Source organism: Oncorhynchus mykiss, chromosome 18, assembly GCF_057628025.1.
Source record: "Oncorhynchus mykiss isolate SJ-2025 chromosome 18, ASM5762802v1, whole genome shotgun sequence".
NCBI lineage: Eukaryota > Metazoa > Chordata > Actinopteri > Salmoniformes > Salmonidae > Oncorhynchus > Oncorhynchus mykiss.
Genome location: NC_143039.1, coordinates 45,997,362 through 46,022,161, shown reverse-complemented (window position 1 = coordinate 46,022,161; position 24,800 = coordinate 45,997,362). Strand labels below are relative to the sequence as shown.

The 24,800-nt window shown below is 44.7% G+C and overlaps 1 protein-coding gene across 13 annotated transcripts in view; it reads right to left on the bottom strand.

The window, feature by feature from the left end:
• The window catches only part of LOC110496159 (microtubule-actin cross-linking factor 1), a 271,227-nt gene that overhangs the window by 236,349 nt on the left and 10,078 nt on the right, over positions 1-24,800 (bottom strand). For 5 of the 13 annotated variants that reach the window (XM_090208568.1, XM_090208572.1, XM_090208565.1 and 2 more), the window contains exon 1: positions 17,481-18,040. The exons of the other annotated variants lie outside the window; for them this stretch is intronic. Coding sequence is in view for 3 of the 5 variants with exons in the window: in XM_090208565.1 (XP_090064691.1) it covers positions 17,481-17,598 (118 nt within the window). In the remaining 2 variants the exon portion in view is untranslated. Of the gene's footprint in view, positions 1-17,480; positions 18,041-24,800 lie in introns of those variants that run through there. 13 annotated transcript variants of the gene reach the window in all.

Genomic DNA, 24,800 nt, shown 5'->3' with positions numbered 1-24,800 from the left:
AGCACACAACAGTCACTGTACTCATGCAGGTCTGACACACACACACAAACGCACTCTAAGACACTCCTGGAAATACCAGATGCCGTTTGCATATACACTGCTCAAAAAAATAAAGGGAACACTTAAACAACACAATGTAACTCCAAGTCAATCACACTTGTGAAATCAAACTGTCCACTTAGGAAGCAACACTGATTGACAATAAATTTCCCATGCTGTTGTGCAAATGGAATAGACAACAGGTGGAAATTATAGGCAATTAGCAAGACACACCCAATAAAGGAGTGGTTCTGCAGGGGGTGACCAGACCACTTCTCAGTTCCTATGCTTCCTTGCTGCTGTTTTTGTCACTTTTGAATGCTGACGGTGCTTTCACTCTAGTGGTAGCATGAGAAGGAGTCTACAACCCACACAAGTGGCTCAGGTAGTGCAGCTCATCCAGGATGGCACATCATTGCGAGCTGTGGCAAGAAGGTTTGCTGTGTCTGTCAGCGTAGTGTCCAGAGCATGGAGGCGCTACCAGGAGAAAGGCCAGTACATCAGGAGACGTGGAGGAGGCCGTAGGAGGGCAACAACCCAGCAGCAGGACCGCTACCTCCGCCTTTGTGCAAGGAGGAGCAGGAGGAGCACTGCCAGAGTCCTGCAAAATGACCTCCAGCAGGCCACAAATGTGCATGTGTCTGCTCAAACGGTCAGAAACAGACTCCATGAGGGTGGTATGAGGGCCCGACGTCCACAGGTGGGGGTTGTGCTTACAGCCCAACACCGTGCAGGACGTTTGGCATTTGCAAGAGAACACCAAGATTGGGATATTCGCCACTGGCGCCTTGTGCTCTTCACAGATGAAAGCAGGTTCACACTGAGCACACGTGACAGACGTGACAGTCTGGAGACGCCGTGGAGAACGTTCTGCTGCCTGCAACATCCTCCAGCATGACCGGTTTGGCGGTGGGTCAGTCATGGTGTGGGGTGGCATTTCTTTGGGGGGCCGCACAGCCCTCCATGTGCTTGCCAGAGGTAGCCCGACTGCCATTAGGTACCGAGATGAGATCCTCAGACCCCTTGTGAGACCATATGCTGGTGCGGTTGGCCCTGGGTTCCTCCTAATGCAAGACAATGCTAGACCTCATGTGGCTGGAGTGTGTCAGCAGTTCCTGCAAGAGGAAGGCATTGATGCTATGGACTGGCCCGCCCATTCCCCAGACCCGAATCCAATTTAGCACATCTGGGACATCATGTCTCGCTCCATCCACCAACACCACGTTGCACCACAGACTGTCCAGGAGTTGGCGGATGCTTTAGTCCAGGTCTGGGAGGAGATCCCTCAGGAGACCATCCGCCACCTCATCAGGAGCATGCCCAGGCGTTGTAGGGAGGTCATACAGGCACGTGGAGGCCACACAAATCCAGACCTCCATGGGTTGATAAATTTGATTTCCATTGATAATTTGTGTGATTCTGTTGTCAGCACATTCAACTATGTAAAGAAACAAGTATTTAATAAGAATATTTCATTCATTCAGATCTAGGATGTGCTATTTTAGTGTTCCCTTTATTTTTTTGAGCAGTGTATAAAGGGCTAAAGACATGCTTCTGAAAGTTACTCAATCACACTTCTGCATAGATTCACAGAATCTTTAAAAAAGCACCATCTATACAGCACTCTGTCCCTGTGCTGACAAGACAAAGTACAAACATGATCAACCTGAAACAAAGCATGCACAAAAAAAAGACAAATGTGCCTACTTGAAAAATATGATCATATTTGGAGAACAAGGCTCTACCACTTACTCACACATACCACGCATGTGCGCACACACACACACACACCTCATCCCAGCCAGGCTACAGAGCTCATTGATCCTCCTCCTGATGGGAGCGTCACCAACAGAGGACTTTACTACACCTCCTCCCTCCATTCCCATCTCCTCAGTCTTTTCTCCAACCCATACCACATCCTCTACCTCTCTCACTTCATCATTCCATCCCCACCTATCTCCTTTTCTCCTCCCTCATCCCCCTGCTAGCCCCTCACACCTAGAAGTGCTGGGTTCACCTTTCCATCCTGCCTCTCGGCATGGTATTGTTTTAGAGGGCTGATTAAAATGCGTGGATTAAAAGAGGGAGTGGCAGAGTAAGGGAACGACAGATTAGGTAGGGAGGGAGGAATGAGAGAGAGGGGGATTATAAAGAGGGGTGGCAGACGGGGAGACCAGCTAACCTGGAGGAGTGAAGTGCCCCCCCCCTTTCCCACTACTCCTCCGGTTGCAGATGGGGGGGCTTTTAATGCTACAGGGCATTTCCATGTAAAAGGACCAGAGCACCAACATGGGAAGTTTATAGGAGCATGTCAAATGAAACCTGAAAATGTATTTTTGTGGGAAAGAAGGAATATATGTTTTTAAATCCATCTTAAACATTAGGCATAGGTAAAGGCTGTGATTTCTGGATAAACAGACTGAAAAAGGAACTTAAGACTTTATCAGAAGTGCTGATATCAATTTTGTTGATGAATTACCTCCCCCAACTGGTACACTGTTAAGTTCAGCTGATAACTGTGTTCTTTCTCTTTCTGTCATCTGGTGGTCAAAGCAAGAGTGTGTTAAACAGTCTGGACAACCTCTGCCTTTCCCCCTCTTACTGACCCCTATCATGAGCCCCACCCCTTCCATTTACTTTAGCCAGCATCCTCACCCACTGAGCACCGACCGACACCGGACATCCTGATGGACCAGACCATATCTGGAACCCATCATAGACTTACGTTTAACAAGTTTGGATGACAGCAAAGTACAGTGAGTAGAGTACATTCCAATACAATAGTGCAGTAGATTGTAATGTACTGAACCCTACTCTGCTGACACCCCATTCTTTCTGCAGACATCTTTGAAGCTAAATTCAGAGTATATATTTAAAAACAGAGCTTTGGGGAAACTTGTTCGCATAAAAACTTGAGGGAGATTTTACTGTGAAGTCCGTTACCGAAGTTCTTCCACTGAATTTGCTTTTGTACATTCTGTGGAAATTGTTAAAAGTAGTCCTTGTTCAATTGTTTTTGCTTGGCGTACATTTTAAAGTGAAAAAAGAAACACCAGATTATATTCATAGGTCCTTCCATTAAAAGAAAACAAAGCCGCCTAAAGGGATTTTAGTTAGCATTATTTAAAAACGTAGCTAAATGCTAATACATCTCGAGCTTACAATTGTTAGCTAATAGCCCAGCGATATAGGTCGGTCTGTCATTCAAATCCCTCTCCTTCAGCTGCCATTGAGCAGGACCATGTGTGTGTGCTGCTCTGCTGTGACCCTGATTCCCCATGGCCTTTATAGCCTCTGTCTATCTGCCAGTAGCAGCTCACCCTGAACCTTGGCTCCTCCAACTGTCTTTCCATCAGCATCTCTAATTAATTCTCACTCCTCTTAGTAAAAAAAAATGTCTTTAAAAGAGAGAGATAAAAGAGCGAGAGAAGAAAGACAGGAGGTAGAATGCCTATTTGAAGGATCTGAGCAGACGATATGATGCCATGCAGACCTGCTTAAAACAACACAGCCTGGTGGGCACCCAGCGTGGCACAGAGCGCTATACTGCACTCCCGGCTCTGTGGGCCAAACTGGGTGATTAGAGAGGGGGGCAGAAATGGACCCACCCCAACAGATGGACTCTGACACACAAATACAATGTTTGCATGGGCATGCAGTTCTATACTACCTACTCTCGAACCATTTGCTTACAGAGCAGTAGTAGCAAATGCAGACAGGCAGGTAAAGTGGTGCAATCCATCACTACGTCCACTGTCGGATGAGTCAGCCATGGTTCCATCACCACCACTTAGCGGCTAAGTTGGTCATATCTAAACCACAGCCGTTCATTATGAGCACACAGTTGAGACCTGAACATTAAAAAGGAGATGTCCTTTAGAATACTCACTCTGTTTTGAAAGGGATTACAGTTTAAGTTCCTTAGTAGTAAAATGCTCTGCAAATGTGCTCATAAATGCTTAACCTACAGGTAGGTAGAGGTAGGGGAGATAAGGTGCTGATAAGGAGAAGTACTGCAACTCAATCATTCAATATTAAACATTGCCTATTCCCTTTATCAGCTTTACACCTTTCCTGAAAGGAGCGGAATGAAATTTGCCCCAATTCTCCCAAACCTGCAAGCTACTCCACTCAAAACTAGAGTCCATTCATTCGCTCCTTCTCCCCTCGTCTACCTTCTCCATTTTCCTTATCTCTCTCACATCCTTTTCCTGTAATTAGGGAGTCATTTTGCAGTCTCACTAAATCTTCCAGTCATCACCCCCCCCCCCTCTGTAATCCGGGAATGAGCTTCCAAATCAGATCCTCTTCCCTCCTCCTCATTCAACACTTTCAAAACATCCCTTCTTCCTTTCAACACTCCGGGATTCTGTCTGGAGCGCACTGTACTAAATGTGTCCCTTGTCTCACTGTTTCACCCTCTTTGACTTCACTAAACCCAGTGTGAAGATGATAGTTGTACTGCCAAAAAGAATATCCAATTAGTATTATCCTCTACAGCAGGTATTCCCAAACTGGTGTACGCCAAATACAAAATGAGATTCACTTGTTTTGTTTTTTTTAACTGTGCATTTAAATTTTCCTACGGGCCTACACATTTGGGTGAGTCCCCCCCCCCCCCACCTCAGTAGCCTCGTTTCACTACCCAAAATAAAATTAAACCAACTAGTGTTCAGCGAAATTAAACAATGTCAAATACAGGTAGCCTAGTCAAATAATTAACATCCAATCACATTAACCGTTACTCTCTCGCGGGAATTCCACTAACGGTCCGTATGTAGCTGCTGCTCATTCCGTTTGCTCGAAATGGATAAATGGTTTTAAAAAAGTAAGGCCCGCATCCATAGAGACACATAGCAGCTCTACTGGTAGTACTGCTACTACCAGCAGTACTACACCTGCACCTGTCGACAACACAAGTTGTTCTGCTTCCACGAGCACATCCAATGCTAGCATCAGGTAATTCTACATGTGTTGTTAGCCCAGCTAGCTTGGACACTGACAGTTGGGAATCTGATGCAGCCAAAGAGCTACTGCCCCCTTACTCTGGAAAGCACCGAACAGACAGGGAGGTTGGACCATCGAAAAGGTGCAAATATGATGAGAACTACATTGATTTGAGTTTCATTTATATATTGGGAGTAGTGCCTTTCCTCAGCCACAGTGTGTTATATGTGCAAAAGTACTCTCTCACAACTCAATGAAACCTTCACTCTTGCGCAGACATGCCAATATGAAAAAAAAAGCCACGGGAGATTGAGCGAGAATTAAGACGACTTTCGAGTAGTAAGACATGTATAAAAGCAACAGATAACATTAATAAGAAGGGGCTAGAAGCGTTTTATATGGTGAGCTGGTGGTCAAGATGTGTTGGTATCTGTACTGATGGCGCAAAAGCTATGACAGTGAGACATAGTGGAGTGGTAACGCGCGTGCTAGCAGTTGCCCCCAACGCCACTTGTGCACACTAGTATCCACCAAGAGGCTCTTGCTGCCAAGGGAATGCCTGACAGCTTGAAAGACGTTTTGGAAACTACAGTGAAAATGATTCACTTTATTAAAGCAAGGCCCCTGAACTCTCGTGTATTTTCTGCACCATGCAATGATATGGGCAGCGACCATGCAATGCTTTTACAACCTACAGAAGTGCGCTGGTTATCAAGGGGCAAAGTATTGACAAGTTTTTTTGAATTGCGAGACGAGCTTAAAGTTCTTTACTGACCATCATTTTCACTTGTCGGACCGCTTGCATGATGACAAGTTTCTCACACGACTGGCCTACCTGGGTGATGAATGATCTGAATCTAGGATTACAGGGACTCTCCGCAACTATATTCAATGTGTGGGACAAAATTGAGGCTATGATTAAGAAGGAGCTCTTCTCTGTCTGCATTAACAAGGACATCACACAGGTCTTTTCCATCATTGTATGATTTTTTTGTGCGCAAATGAACTCAAGCTTACGGACAATGTCAAATGTGATAAAGCGAAGCACCTGAGTGAGTGAGTGAGTTGGGTGTGCAATTATGCAGGTACTTTCCCGAAACGGATGACACAAAACTGGATTTGTTCTCTCTTTCATGCCCTGCCTTCAGTCCACTTACCAATATCTGAACAAGAGAGCCTCATCGAAATTGCAACAAATGTTTCTGTGAAAATTGAATTTAAAATCAGAAGCCACTGCCAGATTTCTGGATTGAGCTGTGCTCAGAGTATCCTGCCATGGGCAAATTATTCGTGCTGTTAAGACACTGATGCCCTTAGCAACCACAAACCTATGTGAGAGCAGATTCTCAGCCCTCACTAGCATGAAAACTATATACAGGCACAGACTGTATGTGGAAAATGATTTAAGACAGACTCTCCAATACAACATTGCAGAGTTATGTGCATCCTTTCAAACACACCCTTCTCATTAACCTGTGGTGAGATATTCACAATTTTCGATGAACAAATAAGGTTTTATATGTAAGATGACTAAATGAAGAGCAAAATTATTGATATTATTATTATTATTATTATTATTTGTGCCCTGGTCCTATAAGAGCTTTGTCACTTCCCACGAGCCGGGTTGTGACAAAAACTCATTATGTTTAACTGCAGGGGGTAGCATTTGGAATTTTGGATGAAAAGTGTGCCCAAATTAAACTGCCTGCTACTCAGGCCAAGAAGATATGCATATAATTAATAGATTTGGATAGAAAACTAAAGTTTCCAAAACTGTTAAAATAATGTCTGTGAGTATAACAGAACTGATATGACAGGCGAAAACCAGAGGAAAATCCAACCAGGAAGTACTGTTATTTTGAAAGGCTGTTTTTCCATTGAAAGCGTATCCACCATACAAAGACTTGGGACCCAGTTCAGTCTCTATGGCTTCCTCTACATGTGGCCAGTCTTTAGGCGTTGTTTCAGGCTTTTACTCTGAAAAATGAGGGCGATACAGCACTTTCAATCAGTGGCCAGTGGAAATTTCCATTCATCAGCCATGCTGATTGGGAACGCGCCTTTCTTGTTTCTCCTTTCCTATTGACGAAGCTTTTGCCCGGCTGAAATATTATTGATTATTTCAGACAAATGATTTTAAACATCGTTTGGGATGTTTCTACTAATTTTTATTGTACTTTTTACAAAACTTTTCGTCTGAACTTAGTGCACGCGACTTAAGCATTCGGATTACTGAACAAAACGCACAAACAAAAAGGAGGTATTTGGTCATAGAGGGACATTACCGAACAAAACAAACATTTGTCTAACATGGAGACCTGGGAGTGCCACCAGATGAAGATCAAAGGTAAGTGATTCATTTTAATGCCATTTCTGACTTTTGTGACACTCTCCTTGGTTGGAAAATGGCTCTATGGGTTTCTGTGGCGAGGTGCAGACCTAACATAATTGCAAAGTGTGCCGGATGTTTGTTTGAGACAATGCATTTCTGACCATAACGGGCCAATGTAAACTGAGATTTTTGGATACAAATATGAACTTTATCTAACAAAACATACATGTATTGTGTAACATGAAGTCCTATGAGTGATTAATTTTTTCTCCATTTCTGCTTTTTGTGACTCATCTCTTTGGTTGGAAAATGGCTGTATGGCCATTTGTATGTTTGAGGAATTTTAATTATGGGATTTCTGTGGTTTTGAATTTGGCGCCCTGCAATTTCACTGGCTGTTGTTGAGGGGGGACGCTAGCGTAGAGAGGGTACGCAGCCGGAGGTTGAATGTTTGAAGCGGTACGGGACTATTCAAAGTTTGGGAACCACTGCTCCACAGAACTGGAGGAATTATTATGCCTAAATCAAACATATTGTAGAAACTTTGCCTTAATGTTTCATGCTGTGTGGCATTTTATCTCAAGTATATAATAATAATAACAACATTCCATTATGATGAATGATTTAACTGTTTATTTGCATGCCTTGAGCCCATTTGGGTTTGGGCCTAGGCTAGCTGTGATTTAAATATCTATCAACAAAAGACATGATTATTTCACTTCGGCCTCAAGGCGAGCAGGCAACTTTGTTTGGAAAGCATGCTGCATGTGGGCCGGACTTGCAACAGAAAAACAGAAAAGTTAAGTGGAAGATATTTAAGGCAAACAAAGTCACCTTGAGGACCTCACATCAATATGTCTCGCATATCTTTTATATCATCTGATGCTAAAGTAGAGAAAACAAATTGAATTAGTATTTTATAAGACCTAGATTAACAAAGAAAGGTCAGGTTTTAGAGATAAACATGTGAGTGATACAAATCTAATATCCAATATAAAATTCCAGAGATGAATTACCAGTTTATAAAAGGGAGGTCGTCTTCAATCTATCAATGTACCATTGCTTTATAACAAATTAAAGGCCCTTGAAGTTAACTTTTTTTTTTTTTTTACGATGGAAAATGATTCACCGGTATTGTGCTGACAGGGGCTATAAAATCAATTAAAATCGTCAGGACATGGCATGTACGAGTGGTGGCAAGCAGATATTTGCACGCACACAGGCACATGGCGGCAGGTAGCCTAGCGTTTAGAGCATTGGGCCAGTAACCGAAAGGTTACGAGTTCGAATCCTTGAGCCGACAGGGCGAAATCACATCTGTCAATGTGCCCTTGAGCAAGGCACTTAACCCTTACTACTATGGCTGACCCTGTAAAACACACACACCTATCTGGCGTATGTGACAAAACATGTAACATTTTAATTGCTCCAGGGTTGCTGTTGATAATGGCAGACCCTGGCCGTGACCCCACTGAGAGGGGTCTCATTCAATTGTTCACGTGTGAAACAGGAAAAATATAAGCAGCCACCAAATTATAAGCAGCCATCATTTGGTAAATCTGACCACAATTCTATCTTCCTGATTCCTGCTTACGAGCAAAAATGAAAGCAGGAATCACCAGTGACTCTGTCTATAAAAAAAGTGGTCAGATGTAGCAGATGCTAAACTACAGGACTGTTTTGCCATCACAGACTGGAACATGTTCCGGGATTCTTCCGATGGCATTGAGGAAAACACCACATCAGCCACTGGCTTCATCGACTACACCTCAGCGTTCAACACCATAGTACCCTCAAAGCTCATCACTAAGCTAAGGATCCTGGGAATAAACACCTCCCTCTGCAACTGGATCCTGGACTTCCTGATGGGCCACCCCCAGGTGGTATTGTAGGTAACAACACATCTGCCACGCTGATCCTCAACACTGGAGCCCCTCAGGGGTGTGTGCTCAGTCCCCTCCTGTACTCCCTGTTCACCAACAACTGCATGGCCAGGCACGACTCCAACACCATCATTAAGTTTGCCGATGGCACAACAGCCTGATCACCGACAACAACGAAACAGCCTACAGGGAGGTGGTCAGAGACCAGGCCGGGTGGTGCCAGAATAACAACCTATCCCTCAACGTAACCAAGACTAAGGAGATGATTGTGGACTACAGGAAAAGGAGGACCGAGCACGCCCCCATTCTCATCAACGAGGCAGGTTGAGAGCTTCAAGTTCCTTGGTGTCCACATCACCAACAAACTAGAATGGTCCAAACACACCAAGACAGTCGTGAAGAGGGCACTACAAAGCCTATTCCTCCTCAGGAAACTAAAAAGATTTGGCATGGGTCCTGAGATCCTCAAAAGGTTCTACAGTTGCAGACACTTGCAGAGGGTAGTGCATACGGCCCAGTACATCACTGGGGCCAAGCTGCCTGCCATCCAGGACCTCTACACCAGGAAGTGTCAGAGAAAGTCCCTAAAATTGTCAAAGACCCCAGCCACCCCAGTCAGACTGTTCTCTCTACTGCCGCATGGCAAGCAGTACCGGAGTGCCAAGTCTTGGACAAAAAGTCTTCTCAACAGTTTTTACCCCCAAGTCATAAGACTCCTGAACAGGTAATCAAATTGCTACCCAGACTATTTGCATTGTGTGCCACCCCCCAACCCCTCTTTTACACTGCTGCTACTCTCTGTTTATCATATATATGTGTAGTCACTTTAACTATACATTCATGTACATACTACCTCAATTGGCCCAATCAACCAGTGCCCCTGCACATTGGCTAACCGGGCTATCTGCATTGTGTCCCACCACCCCCTCTTTTACGCTACAGCTACTCTCTATTCATCATAAATGCATAGTCACTTTAACCATATCTTTAGCCTCGCTACTGTTGTTTTTATTTCTTTACTCACCTATTGTTCACCGAATACCTTTTCTGCACTGTTGGTTAGAGCCTGTAAGTAAGCATTTCACTGTATTCGGCGCACATGACAAATAAACTTTGATTTGATTACAAAGACAAACCCAGAGACACACACACACACAGGCTTAGAAATCACTGCCTGCAGGCTGATCATTTTAGAGTCTCTCAATTAGGAGCAGAGCTTGTTAACAAAGCTGGAGCCCACAACAGATTACCACTACCAACCTAGTAAAGACATGGAGAGACCGAGAGCAGGAAGAGAGAGAGGGGAAGAGCAGGACGAGAGAGAGCGAGAGACACCGATAAAGAGATGAGACCTAGACAGAGAATGCCAGACGAGCGAAGGCGAGGAGGGGGAAGGGAGGGTGAGAAAAAAAAAGGGAGGATGAGAGGGGAAAGACAAAAAGGCGGCCACTCCAAAGGTAATCAGACATGACGAGGATGAAGAAGAGTGGAGCGAGTGAAAGAAGACCACCAACCGCGTCTCTGAACACAGTCTACGAGCATACCAAAGGAGAGCAGTTCCCTCATAGCAATGGCATGATGAACGCTTTATCAAGGAGTGAGGGGCGACTACTGAATTCTTCACGTTCTCACTGATATCCTACTACCGTACGCACGAGGGGTTTTCCGGTGATACTGCACATGTTTTTCTATGACCATGTAAAGCCAATAAAAAAGCTGAAGTCCTTCCATTTCTAAAATGAGTAATAAAAGGTTTTCAATCAAAATCACGAGCCATGTTCCCATTTATAATTGACTCATATTTGCCATATTCTTAGAATTCTCATGTGCCAAAGCATCGCCACAGTCCGTGTCATGGTGATACTTGCACACCTGTAGATGTGAAATAATTGAAAGGTGAAACTTGCAACCAGAAAAGGAAGGCGAAGCAATTCAGGCGTTCTTGAAAGTCAGGACAATCCCTGTCCTGTAAAGAAACCATTTTTATAGTTGAACAACAAAAAAATTGATTTTGAATTAAGTGTGGAATGGTGCTTTATAGTTACTCGGTGACGTCACGTACCTTCACAATGATTCGGTATTCATTTATTAGGAAAAACGGGTTTCCATCATTTGTCGCAATAAAGAAAGTTTGACAAAAGAGAAAGTCCACCCGTCGAACAGATAAAAATGTTGTTGACCTTTTGAAAAGGTCTCCTATACCTGCCGTTTCCATCACTCATGTCGCAAGGACTTTTGTGTGTGACAAAGGATGGGTCAATGGAAACCTGCCTATTGAAGACTCATAACATTGCAAGGGAACCTTTCACACAACTTTTGAAACAAGGGGGAGGAAGGTGTGTGTGTGTGGGGGGGGGGGGGCACTTTAACCTCACAACAAAAAGCAGGAAGCTCATACACAACAACCTGATTTGGGCATTTGAGTCAACAGCAGGTGCACAAAACCACTGGAATGTAGTGTAGGATGGGCTATTATCGAAGGTCGACAAGAGGCAAATTGTTCATAATGTCCACATTCGTGGTATAGGCTGCAACACAAGGTAGCCAAAAAGGTTCCTAAAGCTCATTTGGTTGCATGATACACTAAAAGTTGCAGGTTTGAGTACCACATACTGAAAATATGTATTAACTATCAAATAAAAAAGTGGCTTATACACTTTGGATAAAAGCACCGGTTAAAATAAATAACCACATACTGCATCTCTATAAAGGAAAACTACTACATATTATAGTCAGGGAAGTATGCCCATACAAAGATCCCCACATGTTATACCTATGTGATGCATTCTTCTCTCCATGTTGAGGGCATGATGTCACAATCACCCCTCCGATTAGGCTAGTGGAGTAAATGGAAGGTGCCCCATCAAGCAGAGGAATGCTAAGAAGTAGTGGGCCGTTCCACTGCGCCCCAGTCAGTGGGGGGTGGGGGGGTGGGGGTATCCTGGCTGACTTTTCATAGGGAGATGCTGCTGTGTGGTAAAGTGGATGAATGAGATTAGGGCTGTCTCTGCGGGAGGTCTGTCTGTGGGACGCCCCTTCGGGATCACCACATATTAACCATTGGGACTGATATGAATGGTAAATCTTCCCCACACCGAAAGCATTCAGACAGACAGACAGACACACACACAGAGTAGAAACATCCACACAGAGACAGGCTCAGACTGCAAACACACTGCGAAAAGACTAACAGGCCCCATCACGGAACGGCAAGAACCCTCAGTCTGAAACGTGCAATACTGGATAGATACAGCATCTCCTATTGGTCCAGCGTTCAAATTAATTTTGCTGGGATTTCCCCCTCATACTCTCAATAGATTATTTCTGTGTGTGTGTTCGTTCACATGCAGTGTGTGCGTGCGTGTACGCATATAGGACCTAACAACAGTGTGACCTTTGACGTCACGGTGGCCGTGCTAGATTACTTACTGTCCTGTCATGGCTGGATCAGCTAAGAGTCACAAGCTGGAGGAGTCAAGAGTGAGATTCTTCCTGGGACCAACACCTCCAGTCACAGGCCATTGGCCAGCAGGGTCTCACAACTCTTAGCCACATAGAATGGAGGTGTCCTGGGATAGGCCTACTCAACACGCACAGAGAAAGCACAGTCTGGATGCACTTAGTCCTGTGTGCATCCAAAGTCTCGATGGTGTGACGGGACAGGCGGCAGGAAGTAAACCGTTCCCTCTTTTAACCACGGTCTCCTCCTCCAATCCCCCTCTCCTTGGACTACAGTCTAGGGATAGCTAGCAGTCGACTCCTCCAGGATGGAGACGGATGGATAGCATGTCAGGAGGGGTGTGGAGGAGGTGTAGAGTTGCCACGCAAACCGCCTTCCTCCCGACCAGAAAGAGGGGGAGGGGGTAGAGGAAGAGAGATGATGAAAGAGAGAAATGGAGAGACTGGAGGTTTTTTTTGAGAGACGTAGCCTCGTCATAGCTGCTTTGCAGCACCTCATCTGGCTCCTATCCAAGTCACAGAGGGACAGAGGGACAGAGGGACAGAGGGACAGAGGGACAGAGGGACAGAGGGACAGAGGGACAGAGGGAATGAAAGGGAGGAATATAGGGAGAAACTGGGAGCCCTTTGTGAGAGCAGTTCTCTCTTAGCTGCTTTGCAGCCCCTGCACATCTGCAGTGAAAAGAAATAGGAGAGAGAACATAAGGTAATCCCCGTATTAAGACCTGCAAAGTATATTATCATTCCTCTATAGCTTACCTCATCTTTATTCCGCTGAACACCTACGCTAATGCTGCGTCTTGTCACAAACAGACAAACCAGACAGATGATGTAAGTAGAGCTCTGGGGTCGGGGAGGGGAACACCAGTACTGTGTGGTGTGTTGCTTGGGACAGACATGCAGAGTGGCTCTCCTGTGCATCCATCTGAAATCAATGCTCTCCAGGCCACAGTCCCCCACATAGTGCTTTTAGCATAGGACTCCATGATTAATTCATTAACAGGTCTCTCTCTCCCTCCCCCTCTCTCCCACCCAGTCTCCCTTCATCTTGACATCTCTACCCCCTCCATTTGATACATACACATCCCCCTCCACTCACATCAAACACATGTGCTGGCATAGAGGAGTGCTGCTGCTGCAGTGTGTGTGTGTGTGTGTGTGTGTGTGTGTGTGTGTGTGTGTGACAGGAGCAGTCCAGAGGTCACATTAGAGCCCCTCTCTCTGCTTCTCTGGCCTGCTGGAGCCTCATTATCCATTCTACTCAACGCACCGCTCCAAGGGTCCCGCAGAGAGTGGACACACACACCCTATTGGAGTATACATGTGCAGGGGCCTATTAAGTGCCTAGATGTGTATGGTTGACCCCCTCTTGCCTAAAAATATACCACACACAGCAGCGGGTTCATTCCAGCCAACCTTGAAAGATTGTATTTCCAACATAAAGAAAAGAAAAAAAAACTGACCGAGACATTTCAATAATGACTCCAGGAGACACCACAGCCTCCAGCCAGCATTGCATTAACATTCAGACAACATTTGGACTCAGCTGTGGGGAAGCCACAGTCAGCCATCTCTGTTTAAAATCAGGCCCCGTTTACAGACACACAGTCTTACAGTTATGAATGCGGGCCCTGTGCTGTGTTAGAGGAGGGAGGGTCAGCACTGTTCATTACACACACACACAGTTTCCAAAAATCAGCTGGAGATCAGTTATGCAATGAGCCCTGAGGAGGAAGAGTCTAGAGAGAGATTGCTGAGAACAGGGAGTTCATTCCACTGAGAGACAGAGACTGATGGCAAAATAACTGGTATGTGAGGACGACTTTGTGTAAGAGAGGAGAGCGAGTGCAAGAAAATGGCTGTGGGGCAGTGTCCAGCAGGAATCCAGCTGTAACGATCCAACCCCTCTATCCAAATCATTCATTCGTCTGCCTCAGTTCCACCTCTCCCTCCCCTCATTCCAGCGCATATTCAGTCAGTCCCAATACCAGGGGAGGTAACAGTTTCAATAACCAAAACCCATGACGGAACCATTTGGAACATTCCGCACTCCAGTCGGTTACAAATCGAATGTTAAGTTACAGCCTCTTTTCCCCCCCAGACTGTTCCCCCCAATTCACCCCTAATTCAAGTCCAGCCAGCTGAACTGACGGCGGCATCCGTTTTCACAGGACACCATAATATTCAAAGCACCGCGTAGATAAGAGTTTAATGAAGCAGTGGAAAGACACAGGGTACTGTACATGTCTCTGCGTGTGGCGGATCGGAGAGACAGGACAGAACAGGCCTCGAACGACCGGTCACTTCCTTGTATGCCATAAAGGTTATAATTCAGTTGTGGACACCAGCTTCAGCACAGCTCCAGAGGGGAAACACAAAACATTTCCTGATACTCTTCTGTCAGTTCCCGCTCGCTGACGCCGTCAGAATGTGCACAGTATGTGTGAGCGTGGGACTGTGCAAGTTCAAATCTGTGTGAAGCACATGTGGGGGTGTGTGCGCGAGTGTCGCATTCTGTGAAGTGTGAGAGTCCAAAAGTGTAAATGTACTGTGTGTGTGTGTGTAACAATATGAGGACTGTGGGATGAAAAGGCTACAGGGAGGGATCCCTTACTGTCCATCCCTCACTCCATGTCTGCTTCAAGGGTAACAACAACCAACAGAGTATAGCTAGTAGTGATGTGGATGGGGTAATACGTTTGGAAAATCAAATCGCAATATCGAAACGCAATACATACCGTATCGGCACCTAGGTATGGTGATATCGTAGCGTGTGGTCCCTGGTCATTCCCAGGCTACTGGTAGCTGTGGTAACTAAATGCAAAGTCACAGCACCGAGCTGCCGTGAGTTGGCAGGCGAGCGGGCAAATTCATAGGCGGCAACAACAGGCCTGGATGGACGGAAAGCCCTCAGGTCTGGGAGGTTGTGGACCTGTCTTGTTGAACTGCACATACAGACAGTCTGGTATTTTCCATTTAGGCTAAGGAATACAGGGGGGGGGGGGGGGTCCTGTCTGTTAGTTTTAGCTAAACTGGTGTCAGTCTTGGGCCACCTGGTCTCAGTGGTGTATGCCTGTCCAGTGTCCACTCACGCTTAAGCCACACGTGTGGGTGTCCATTTTCATGTTTCACGTCCCTGTGTTTTTTCCTTGTGCTCAGCCAGCCACTTACTGGATATCCTGTCAATTGTTATCGAGAACCCGTCGACTCCCTGAAGAACGACACAGTGAAACACACCACTGAATGATTTAAAAATGGTACCATATAGCCTCATCCAATTACAGTCAAGCGATGCCGTCAGCACCCGACTGACTGAGTTCACATTTCCCACTCCTTTCTTCATGCAACTGCCACAAGTGACATGCAGTTGAAAAGCCCATCACACACGGGTGTGAAAGGGGCCATAGGGTCAAGTTCATTGACCACTTCTGCAGTCAGACCCCCCCCCCAGTAGGGACAGTAAACACAAAGCTTTATGACCTCTATACAGTGTGTGTGTTCTATTGTGTACGCTACCTTTGGTATAGAAAGTCAAGCATCTAATGGTTCTGGGTAGACTGAGGGCCTTGGTCCCCAAGGAGGATTCTACTACTCGTTACTTCAGGGCCCTTGCCCCACACCAATGACTATTTTTAGGGGAAACCGTGTCCTTATTGGAAGTAATGACAAGGAAGTTTAGCTATCAGTGTGACTCAACTGTTACATGTTTGGTTGCAATGTAGGCTAAAAACAAGTTCAAAATTGTAGCCACAGTTCAGTGCACTGGCTGTGAGGTGTTGACTATGTGTCAAAAATATATTGCCTTGTCAGTTAAATAATTCACTTACATTTATCAACATGAAACAACATGTCGTGTGTGGCATTGGCAACTACTCTAATCGCTATCGGCAAATGGAGTTATACTTGTGGGCAATTAATTTCTGCAGTCTTTTAGTTTGCTCACAGAAACGCATCCACTCTGAATTAACATGTCCGTCTGTCTGTCTGTGTTCATGCCGGCGCGGTAATGGTTGTTGCCCAGCCCCACTGATTATAACAATGTTACCAAATACTCATTTATTAACGCAATGCCAAAACCTAATGGCTGAACGACACACTGATATATTACATGCATTCTTGACATAAAACTACTAATTACTTGTGCTCTCCCTATCACACACACACTACTCTGACCCCCAACAGAGTCGCATTTCATTACAATAATCAATAATTTAAAAAGGACCAGCCTTTCATCTGGGCCCAGGCCTCACAGATGTCGCCAACGTCAATTGCTATCAACCCCTCCTCCCCTCCCTGCATCCATCACGGTCAATTTCAGTAGAGGCATTCATTTTTAAAGCGGCCCTGTCATAGGGATTATGAAACAGCAAGTCTCGATGCTGGTGGTAAACATGGTGGAGCAGGTCCAAAAACTGGGTTGGTTTCAGGCTATGTAGCATTTTAGTTATTAAAACTAATAATCTTGTTTTAAATGTGTGCAACCAAGGGGGAGAAACTGTGGAACTAACTATTATGCACTATTTTCGCGTCCTGGGAACAATCTCAATGCACAATAGTGCACGTCATGTGGGTACATTCCTTGACGTTAGCAGGTTTATGAAGTCCCATGCCAGCGATCTTTGGCGTCTGGATGCCACAATATAACAACAAGATCAGACTTGAAACGCACGCAGCTGGTTTGACTCAAAGAAACAGAAAGTTGCGCTGCGAGTGTAGCCTATTCATCAAAAACGTAAACAATGAAACAATCAAGATAATGACATAGTCCCGCCGTAGATCAACTCAGGCCAGGGCCCAACTAATTTATTCTTGTTCTTTACCTTTGTATCTCTCCAGAACATCTTCGTACGCCTGGGCGAATTCCTTTTCCTGGGAATGGTTGGTCGGCAGTAAACCCGGGATGAAGCCGGCCATGGTGCCTCTGTTACCGGTGGCCATCAGCCGAATGGCCCACTACCGCAGTAATCCAGGACGGTGGATCCGGGTCCTCTCCTCGCCAACGCAGCTGTCAAATCCGTTTAGCTTTGAAAGCCACGGTGGATGTGCTGCTCCTCTCCGGTGTTTGCTTATAAATGTAGCAATTCGCGAGGCCAATTAATTGGTTGGTTGAAACAAACGTGAAGCGGCTCACTTGACAAGTCCAGTCATCCCCAGTTTGCATGCAATATGTGAAGAAGAAAAAATATAGGCTACAGAAAGCTCCAACCTTGGTTTTATCCTATATAAAAATAAATGTCTGTCTATGTGAACGTTATAGCCTACTGATATTTAATTTATCGACCCATTATTGTCCAATGTGTCCGCCAAACCACAACAGCAGGAGCATCGTTCGCCGTCTTCTTTTGAACTCAACCCCTTCAGCTACCTTCCTACCCGGCGAATATTTTTTTTATGTGCGTGCGTGAGCGCGCCCCTGAAGCGTGTCTGCGTAATGGCAAGTCGGGATCGTAGTGGGCTGGCTCCTTCCGAAATCAGAAGAGAGGCTCCACTGAAATTGTATCTGGACGCCGGTTCGTATATCCCATTTTTTGTCGATGTCTTTATTCAATGAAACCGCTTTAGCGTCTCTGAATGCTTCTTCCCAGCACAATGGCCGCTTCTATAAAGTCACGGCTTGTGTGCTGCGACTCTCCGCCTGCCTCTCTTCCTCCCTCTCAGGTTTCTATATTCTCCCTGGAGTGGCTGTCATCCATCCCTCTCTACCGGCCATGCCAGAAACCTACACCAGAGGAAATGTATCGCTATAGGTCAATAGATGGCTGCGGTGGCAGACATGTGCGTAAAGTAGTGTTGGAGCGCCCCTCGGTGGTATCCGGACCGGTGTAATGGCACTTCCTTTTACTCAAAAAGATGGCGTGTCCAGTAATCAGCTTTGAGGATAGTTGCTTTTGTCTTGGGCTGAACCCGCCATCTAACGGCAATGTAATGTAATGCCATGCCAGTTGAGCCCTTTAAAGGTCCACTGTTCCAACCACAATCCACACCCATCACAACAGTTTAAATGAATGTGCTGTATTTCCTCAATCTCTCACTTCTTGCATGGAGACTAAAATCAAGATCGTCATTTAGGTCACTCCTTTCCAGAAAAATAAGGGCACACAATGAGGGGGCTGGCTGCACAGGTACCACCGCACATTATATGTCAGGGTGCCACACCAGGACATACAGGTGAAGCCAATTATTCAATGAACACACAAAAACATCAATAGACATCAATGGGCTGGATCCATTGTCCTCATATATAATGTCAGGTGATCAAGATCCATAACATCCCATAGACCTAATCCTATAAGTGGCTCGTCTATAGCCCAGTATAATCAGTGAATGGCATGTTCACAGTAGCCTTTTCCATCGACAAGAGGTAAGGGAATCAAGACAGGTGAGACCGACGTGTGTTTGTGTCCGCCGTCCATAAGATGGGAGTCTGTGTGTAGTAGGCCTATGGGCGAGGCAGGAGACGTCTGTGTGTACGAGGATCTCAGAAGTCCAGACAAATGCGTCAGTAGAGGGATACCCGCCATAGCTTTCTCCAAGCCCAGCCTTACCCTGACCAATACCATACTGTCATAGTGCTTCCTAGCCTGACCTGACATCAACCGGACATCATCTCTCCGTAGCCAGGAGCTGTTATGCATCATCAGCATTTCCTCAGTACTGTGGATAATGCAGACATGACTAGTGGAAAATCAACGTTTATAATCCATCCGCAACGGATTCGTTCAGTCTGAATATTATGGAATACAAGAACATTACTAAATAAATAGGGATAAGAAAGACTTATTTTGGTCCCCAAAATGTAGGAAGTGAGGCAAAGAGGGAGAAAGAAATGGAGAGAAATAAAGTGATGCTAACTTCCCCATGAAATTATTCAGAGCAACTCCATGGAGATATTTTCTTTCTCTCATTCTTTTTACTCAGACATATGTCTTGTCAGTTTCTCTCTGTCACCCCCCCCCCCCCCCCACCACCCACACTTCTCTCTTTCCAAACACACTCACACATCCAATGATCCAGTCATGAAGGCTTTGTATGAATACAAACCCACACAGTGTAGACCTTCAGCCGTCAGACCTGGCAAACACACAGACACCACACACTGAGTTGAGTCGCACTGACTGAGTCTAGAGTTTGGCAAATGAATGCAAAGCATGACAGCCAGATGTTGTCGTTGACCGTCCATTGGCTACCGCAGCAGTGCACACATACACAGACAGTCACACACACACATACTGTAAACCCACACACATACTGTAAACTCACAAACACACACACACATACTGTAAACCCACACACATAGACAGTCACACACACACATACTGTAAACACACACACACACAGTCACACACTGTAAACACACACACACGGATCACCACCAAAACAGACATATGATACAGTAATATATATGTAAAGAGTAGAGGAAGAGGTAATAGTGATGGGAATGACCTCAAGGAGGGTGACGTGACTCGGATGACATTCAGTTTACGGGACATCGGTAGATCCACTGACTGCTTGGCCACTGTTATCATTTTAAGGCTGCAGTTGTATAGTGTTTCCTCTTCTTGTATGTCGGCTATTCATTGATAGCTCCTGTACTTTAGCATACAGACACCGAGCATAATCCTTCCAGATGAACATGGGTTCACCCCCAACGGTTTGACATACATTACTGTCTAATAAGATTCCCTCCGTGACCAGAACTATCTTTACCATCATCAGATAATAAGAATAGCTGATATAGTCGAGACATAGGATATCCCACCAATCACATAGTGCCTTCAGAAAGTATTCACACCTTTGACTTTTTCCACATTTTGTTGTGTAACTGCATGAATTTAAAATGTTTTAAATTGAGATTTTGTGTCACTGATCTATACACAATAGGGTAGGGTAATTACCTACTGAAGGCCAAATACACACAATACCCCATAATGTCAAAGTGGAATTGTGTTTTTAGAAATGTTTACAAATTAATAAAAAATGAAAAGCTGAAATGTCTTGAGTCAATAAGTATTCAACCCTTTTGTTATGACAAGCCTAAATAAGTTCAGGAGTATACATGTGTTTAACAAGTCACATAATAAGTTGCATGCACTCTGTGTGCAATAAAAGTGTTTAACATGATTTTTAAATGACTACCGCATCTCTGTATTCCACACATACAATTATCTGTAAGGTCCCTCAGTCGAACAGTGAATTTCAAGCACAGATTCAAGCACAAAAACCAGGGAGGTTTTCCACTGATTTGCAAAGAAGGGCACCTATTGGTAGATGGGTAAAAAAAATAAAAGAAGCAGACATTGAATATCTCTTTGAGCATGGTGAAGTTATTAATTACACTTTGGATGGTGTATCAATACACCCAGTCACTGCAAAGATACAGGAGCCCTTCCTAACTCAGAGAGAAAGCAAACCGCTCAGGGATATCACCATGAGGCCAATGGTGACTTTAAAGCAGTTATAGAGTTTAATAGCTCACTTGGTAGAGCATGGCGCTTGCAACACCAGGGTTGTGGGTTTGATTCCCACGGGGGACCAGTACGGAGAAAAAAAAGTATGAAATACATGCACTCACTACTGTAAGTTGCTCTGGATAAGAGTGTCTGCTAAATGACGTACATGTAAATATGAGAAAACTGAGGTTGGATCAACAACATTGTAGCTACTCCACAATACTAACATAAAGTACAGAGTGAAAAGAAGGAAGCCTGTACAGAATAAAAAATATTCCAAAACATGCATCCTACTTGCAATTAATGCACTGAAGTAATACTGCAAAGAAATAACCTTTTAATCCTGAATACAAAGCGTTATGTTTGGGGCAAATCCAACACAACACATCACTGAGTACCACTCTTCATATTTTCAAGTACGGTGGTGGCTGCATCATGTGATGGGTATGCTTGTCATCTGCAAGGACTAAGGAGTTTTTTAGGATAAACATATACAGAAAGAGCTTAGTGCAGGCAAAATCCTAGAGGAAAACTTGGTTCAGTCTGCTTTCCAACAGACACTGGGAGACAAATTCACCTTTCAGTAGGGTAATTACCTAAAACTCAAGGCCAAATATACACTGGAGTTGCTAAACAAGATGACATTGAAAGTTCCTGAGTGGCCGGCCTAGTTATATTTTGGACTTAAATCGACTTGAAAATCTATGGCAAGATTTGGCTGTCTAGCAATGATCAACAACCAACTTGACATAGCTTGAATATTTTTTTTTATAATAATGGGAAAATATTGTAGAATCCAGGTGTGCAAAGCTCTCAGAGACTTAACCAGAAAAACTCACAGCTGTAATTGCTGCCAAAGGTGATTCTAACATCTAACAAGTGACTCTTGCTTATCTAATAAAGATATGTTTTATTTTCTATAAATTCTTAATAATAACTTCCATTTTGACATGAGTATTTTGTGTAGATCATTGATTAAAAAAAAGACAATTAAAACCATTTTAATCCCACTTTGTAACACAACAAAATGTGGAAAAAGTCATGGGGTGTGAATACTTTCTGAAGGCACTGTACCTCAAGGCAGTTTCCCAAACTCGGTCCTGGGGCCCCCACTGAGTGCACCCTGAGTGGACCGAATTTGGGAAACCCTGCCTAAAGACAAGTCTGCCAGGATCTTTAGACAGGGACCAAATCATTATTTTCCCGTTATATCCTCATCTAGTGGTCATTGGTGCCAACTACAACTTTCTATCTGACCCTGCACGATAAAAGAAGCACTGATGAAACATGATGAAATGCGCTAGTCATCTTTGTTTTAGCACGCTGAGTCCAGCTGCAGAGTGAATGAGGCGTACGAGACATGCACACACACACACTATGAGGCATGTTGCCTCTCTACAGCAACCCAGTTTCAACATTTTAGCCGATTGCATTTTTCTACGCACTGATTTAGCCCGCTAAGTGGCTAATTTGTCGCTCATGTTGCAAAGCACCTTTTATGGCACAAGATTGAATCAGGTCTATTGTGAATACATATAGCCCCTTGGCTTGGGTTCTCAGAGTGTTCTGAGGTTGTGTGTATAGGGCCTTTGTTGACGTGTGTTTTAACTAGCCGACATAATTAACTTATAGCGAGGCATTCCAGTTCCCTTTTCCCATTCCAAATGGCTCAGATCCACCCTCAGTCTCTTTCTCTATGTTTCCCCTCCACATATACTCTCTCTCCTTTTTACATGTCATCATTACTCTTCCTCCCATCCTCCCCGTTTGAGCCTTGCCCCCTTTTCCCTGTCTGCCCTCCTTCCATCTTCCTCTCTGTCCATTCTCTCTTTTTTTTATTTTAAATGTGGATTCCTCTTTGGGTTCGGTACATCCCTCACTCGACCTTCTTCCGTGTCCAACTTCAATTCAAATTCAAATGCTCGCTCTCTCTGTTTCACTATTTATTTTGGCCCCTTTTTCTCACTTTTCCAGTGTCTTTCCTGCTCCCTTCATAGCCATGGAAACCGGGAGACCGGGAGAGTGTGCATGCAGGTCGCCTTGGCAACATGGGAATGGGGACGAGCCAGGCTAGGAGCTGTCCTTTGCGCTGCCTGGTGAAAATTGTTTGAGCAAGAGCTCAGGCAGGCAGTCGCCTAGACACCTCAGTTCCAAGCAGGCACCTTATGTCATTTCCCCCAACGCATTCACTCTGCCTCCAACCGACATTCGCACACACTCATTACACATGCACGTTTACACATAGGCTATACAAATCAGCAAATATCCAAATCCCTCAAGTCAAGACAGTTACTTGAAAATAATTTGATAAATAATGCACAATAGCAGGACATTTTTTAACTGTTTTTGAACTGTTTTGAAAAGAACGTTCCAATTCATGAGACAAATGTAGCCTTTGTTCCATGTAACATGCAGATGCTCCTCAGCTTAATTTGGTCAAATGAATTACATTTCATCTAAATATATTATATTATAAAATGACCAGACATGCTAATATAAACAGTCACACTTGCTTTCATACTACTTAATATTGATTCTCACTTCATCCTCATCCTTCATCCTCAATTGCATCCAAAATGAAAACCAATATGAAATATTGAATAAAAACGACACCACACAACACCTTTTGTTGCCAATAGCGTGTTCCACTGTCAACACTGATACAAAAAAATCTCTCTCAAATTACAACAGTAAGACAGACACAGCCCACTCACACACACACACTCTCGTACGCACGCACGCAAGCACACACACACACAGCCCAAACCCTGGAAGGCTGGCACCACAACACATCAGGACAGCTGTGAATTCCAGCTCTTCAAAAGAGGAGACGGTCAAATGACGGTCAAATGACCAGTACGGTCAAAACCTCAAAAACACGGGTTCAACAGAGAAAAAAGGGTTAAAAAAAGAAGACTCGTGTCACAATCGCTTCAAGTAAACAGGCAACCAAAAAAATACCTGTTTGTAGTTTTAGCATGACAATTTAGTTTCTCTCACACTCCTTTCTCTTGACCTCTGACCAGGAATTGGTGGAGTGCCTCCTCTCTCCCCCACACAGGTTAGTATATACAGTTGAATTCTGATAAGTTCACATAAGTGCAAACTGTTTAAGTATTAAACCTGTTTTTAAAACTTAACATGGCAAAGTGGGTGGGGTTATATCCTTCCTGTTTGGCCCTGTCCGGAGGTATCATCGGATGGGGCCACAGTGTCTCCTGACCCCTCCTTTCTCAGCCTCCAGTATTTATGCTGCAGTAGTTTATGTGTCGGGGGGCTAGGGTCAGTTTGTTATATCTGGAGTACTTCTCCTGTCTTATCCGGTGTCCTGTGAATTTAAGTATGTCTCTAATTCTCTCTTTCTCTCTTTCTTTCTCTCTCTCAGAGGACCTGAGCCCTAGGACCATGCCTCAGGACTACCTGGCATGATGACTCCTTGCTGTCCCCAGTCCACCTGGCCATGCTGCTGCTCCAGTTTCAACTGTTCTGCCTGTGATTATTATTATTTGACCATGCTGGTCATTTATGAACATTTTGGCCATGTTCTGTTTATAATCTCCACCCGGCACAGCCAGGAGAGGACTGGCCACCCCTCATAGCCTAGTTCCTCTCTAGGTTTCTTCCTAGGTTTTGGCCTTTCTAGGGAGTTTTTCCCAGCCACCGTGCTTCTACACCTGCATTGCTTGCTGT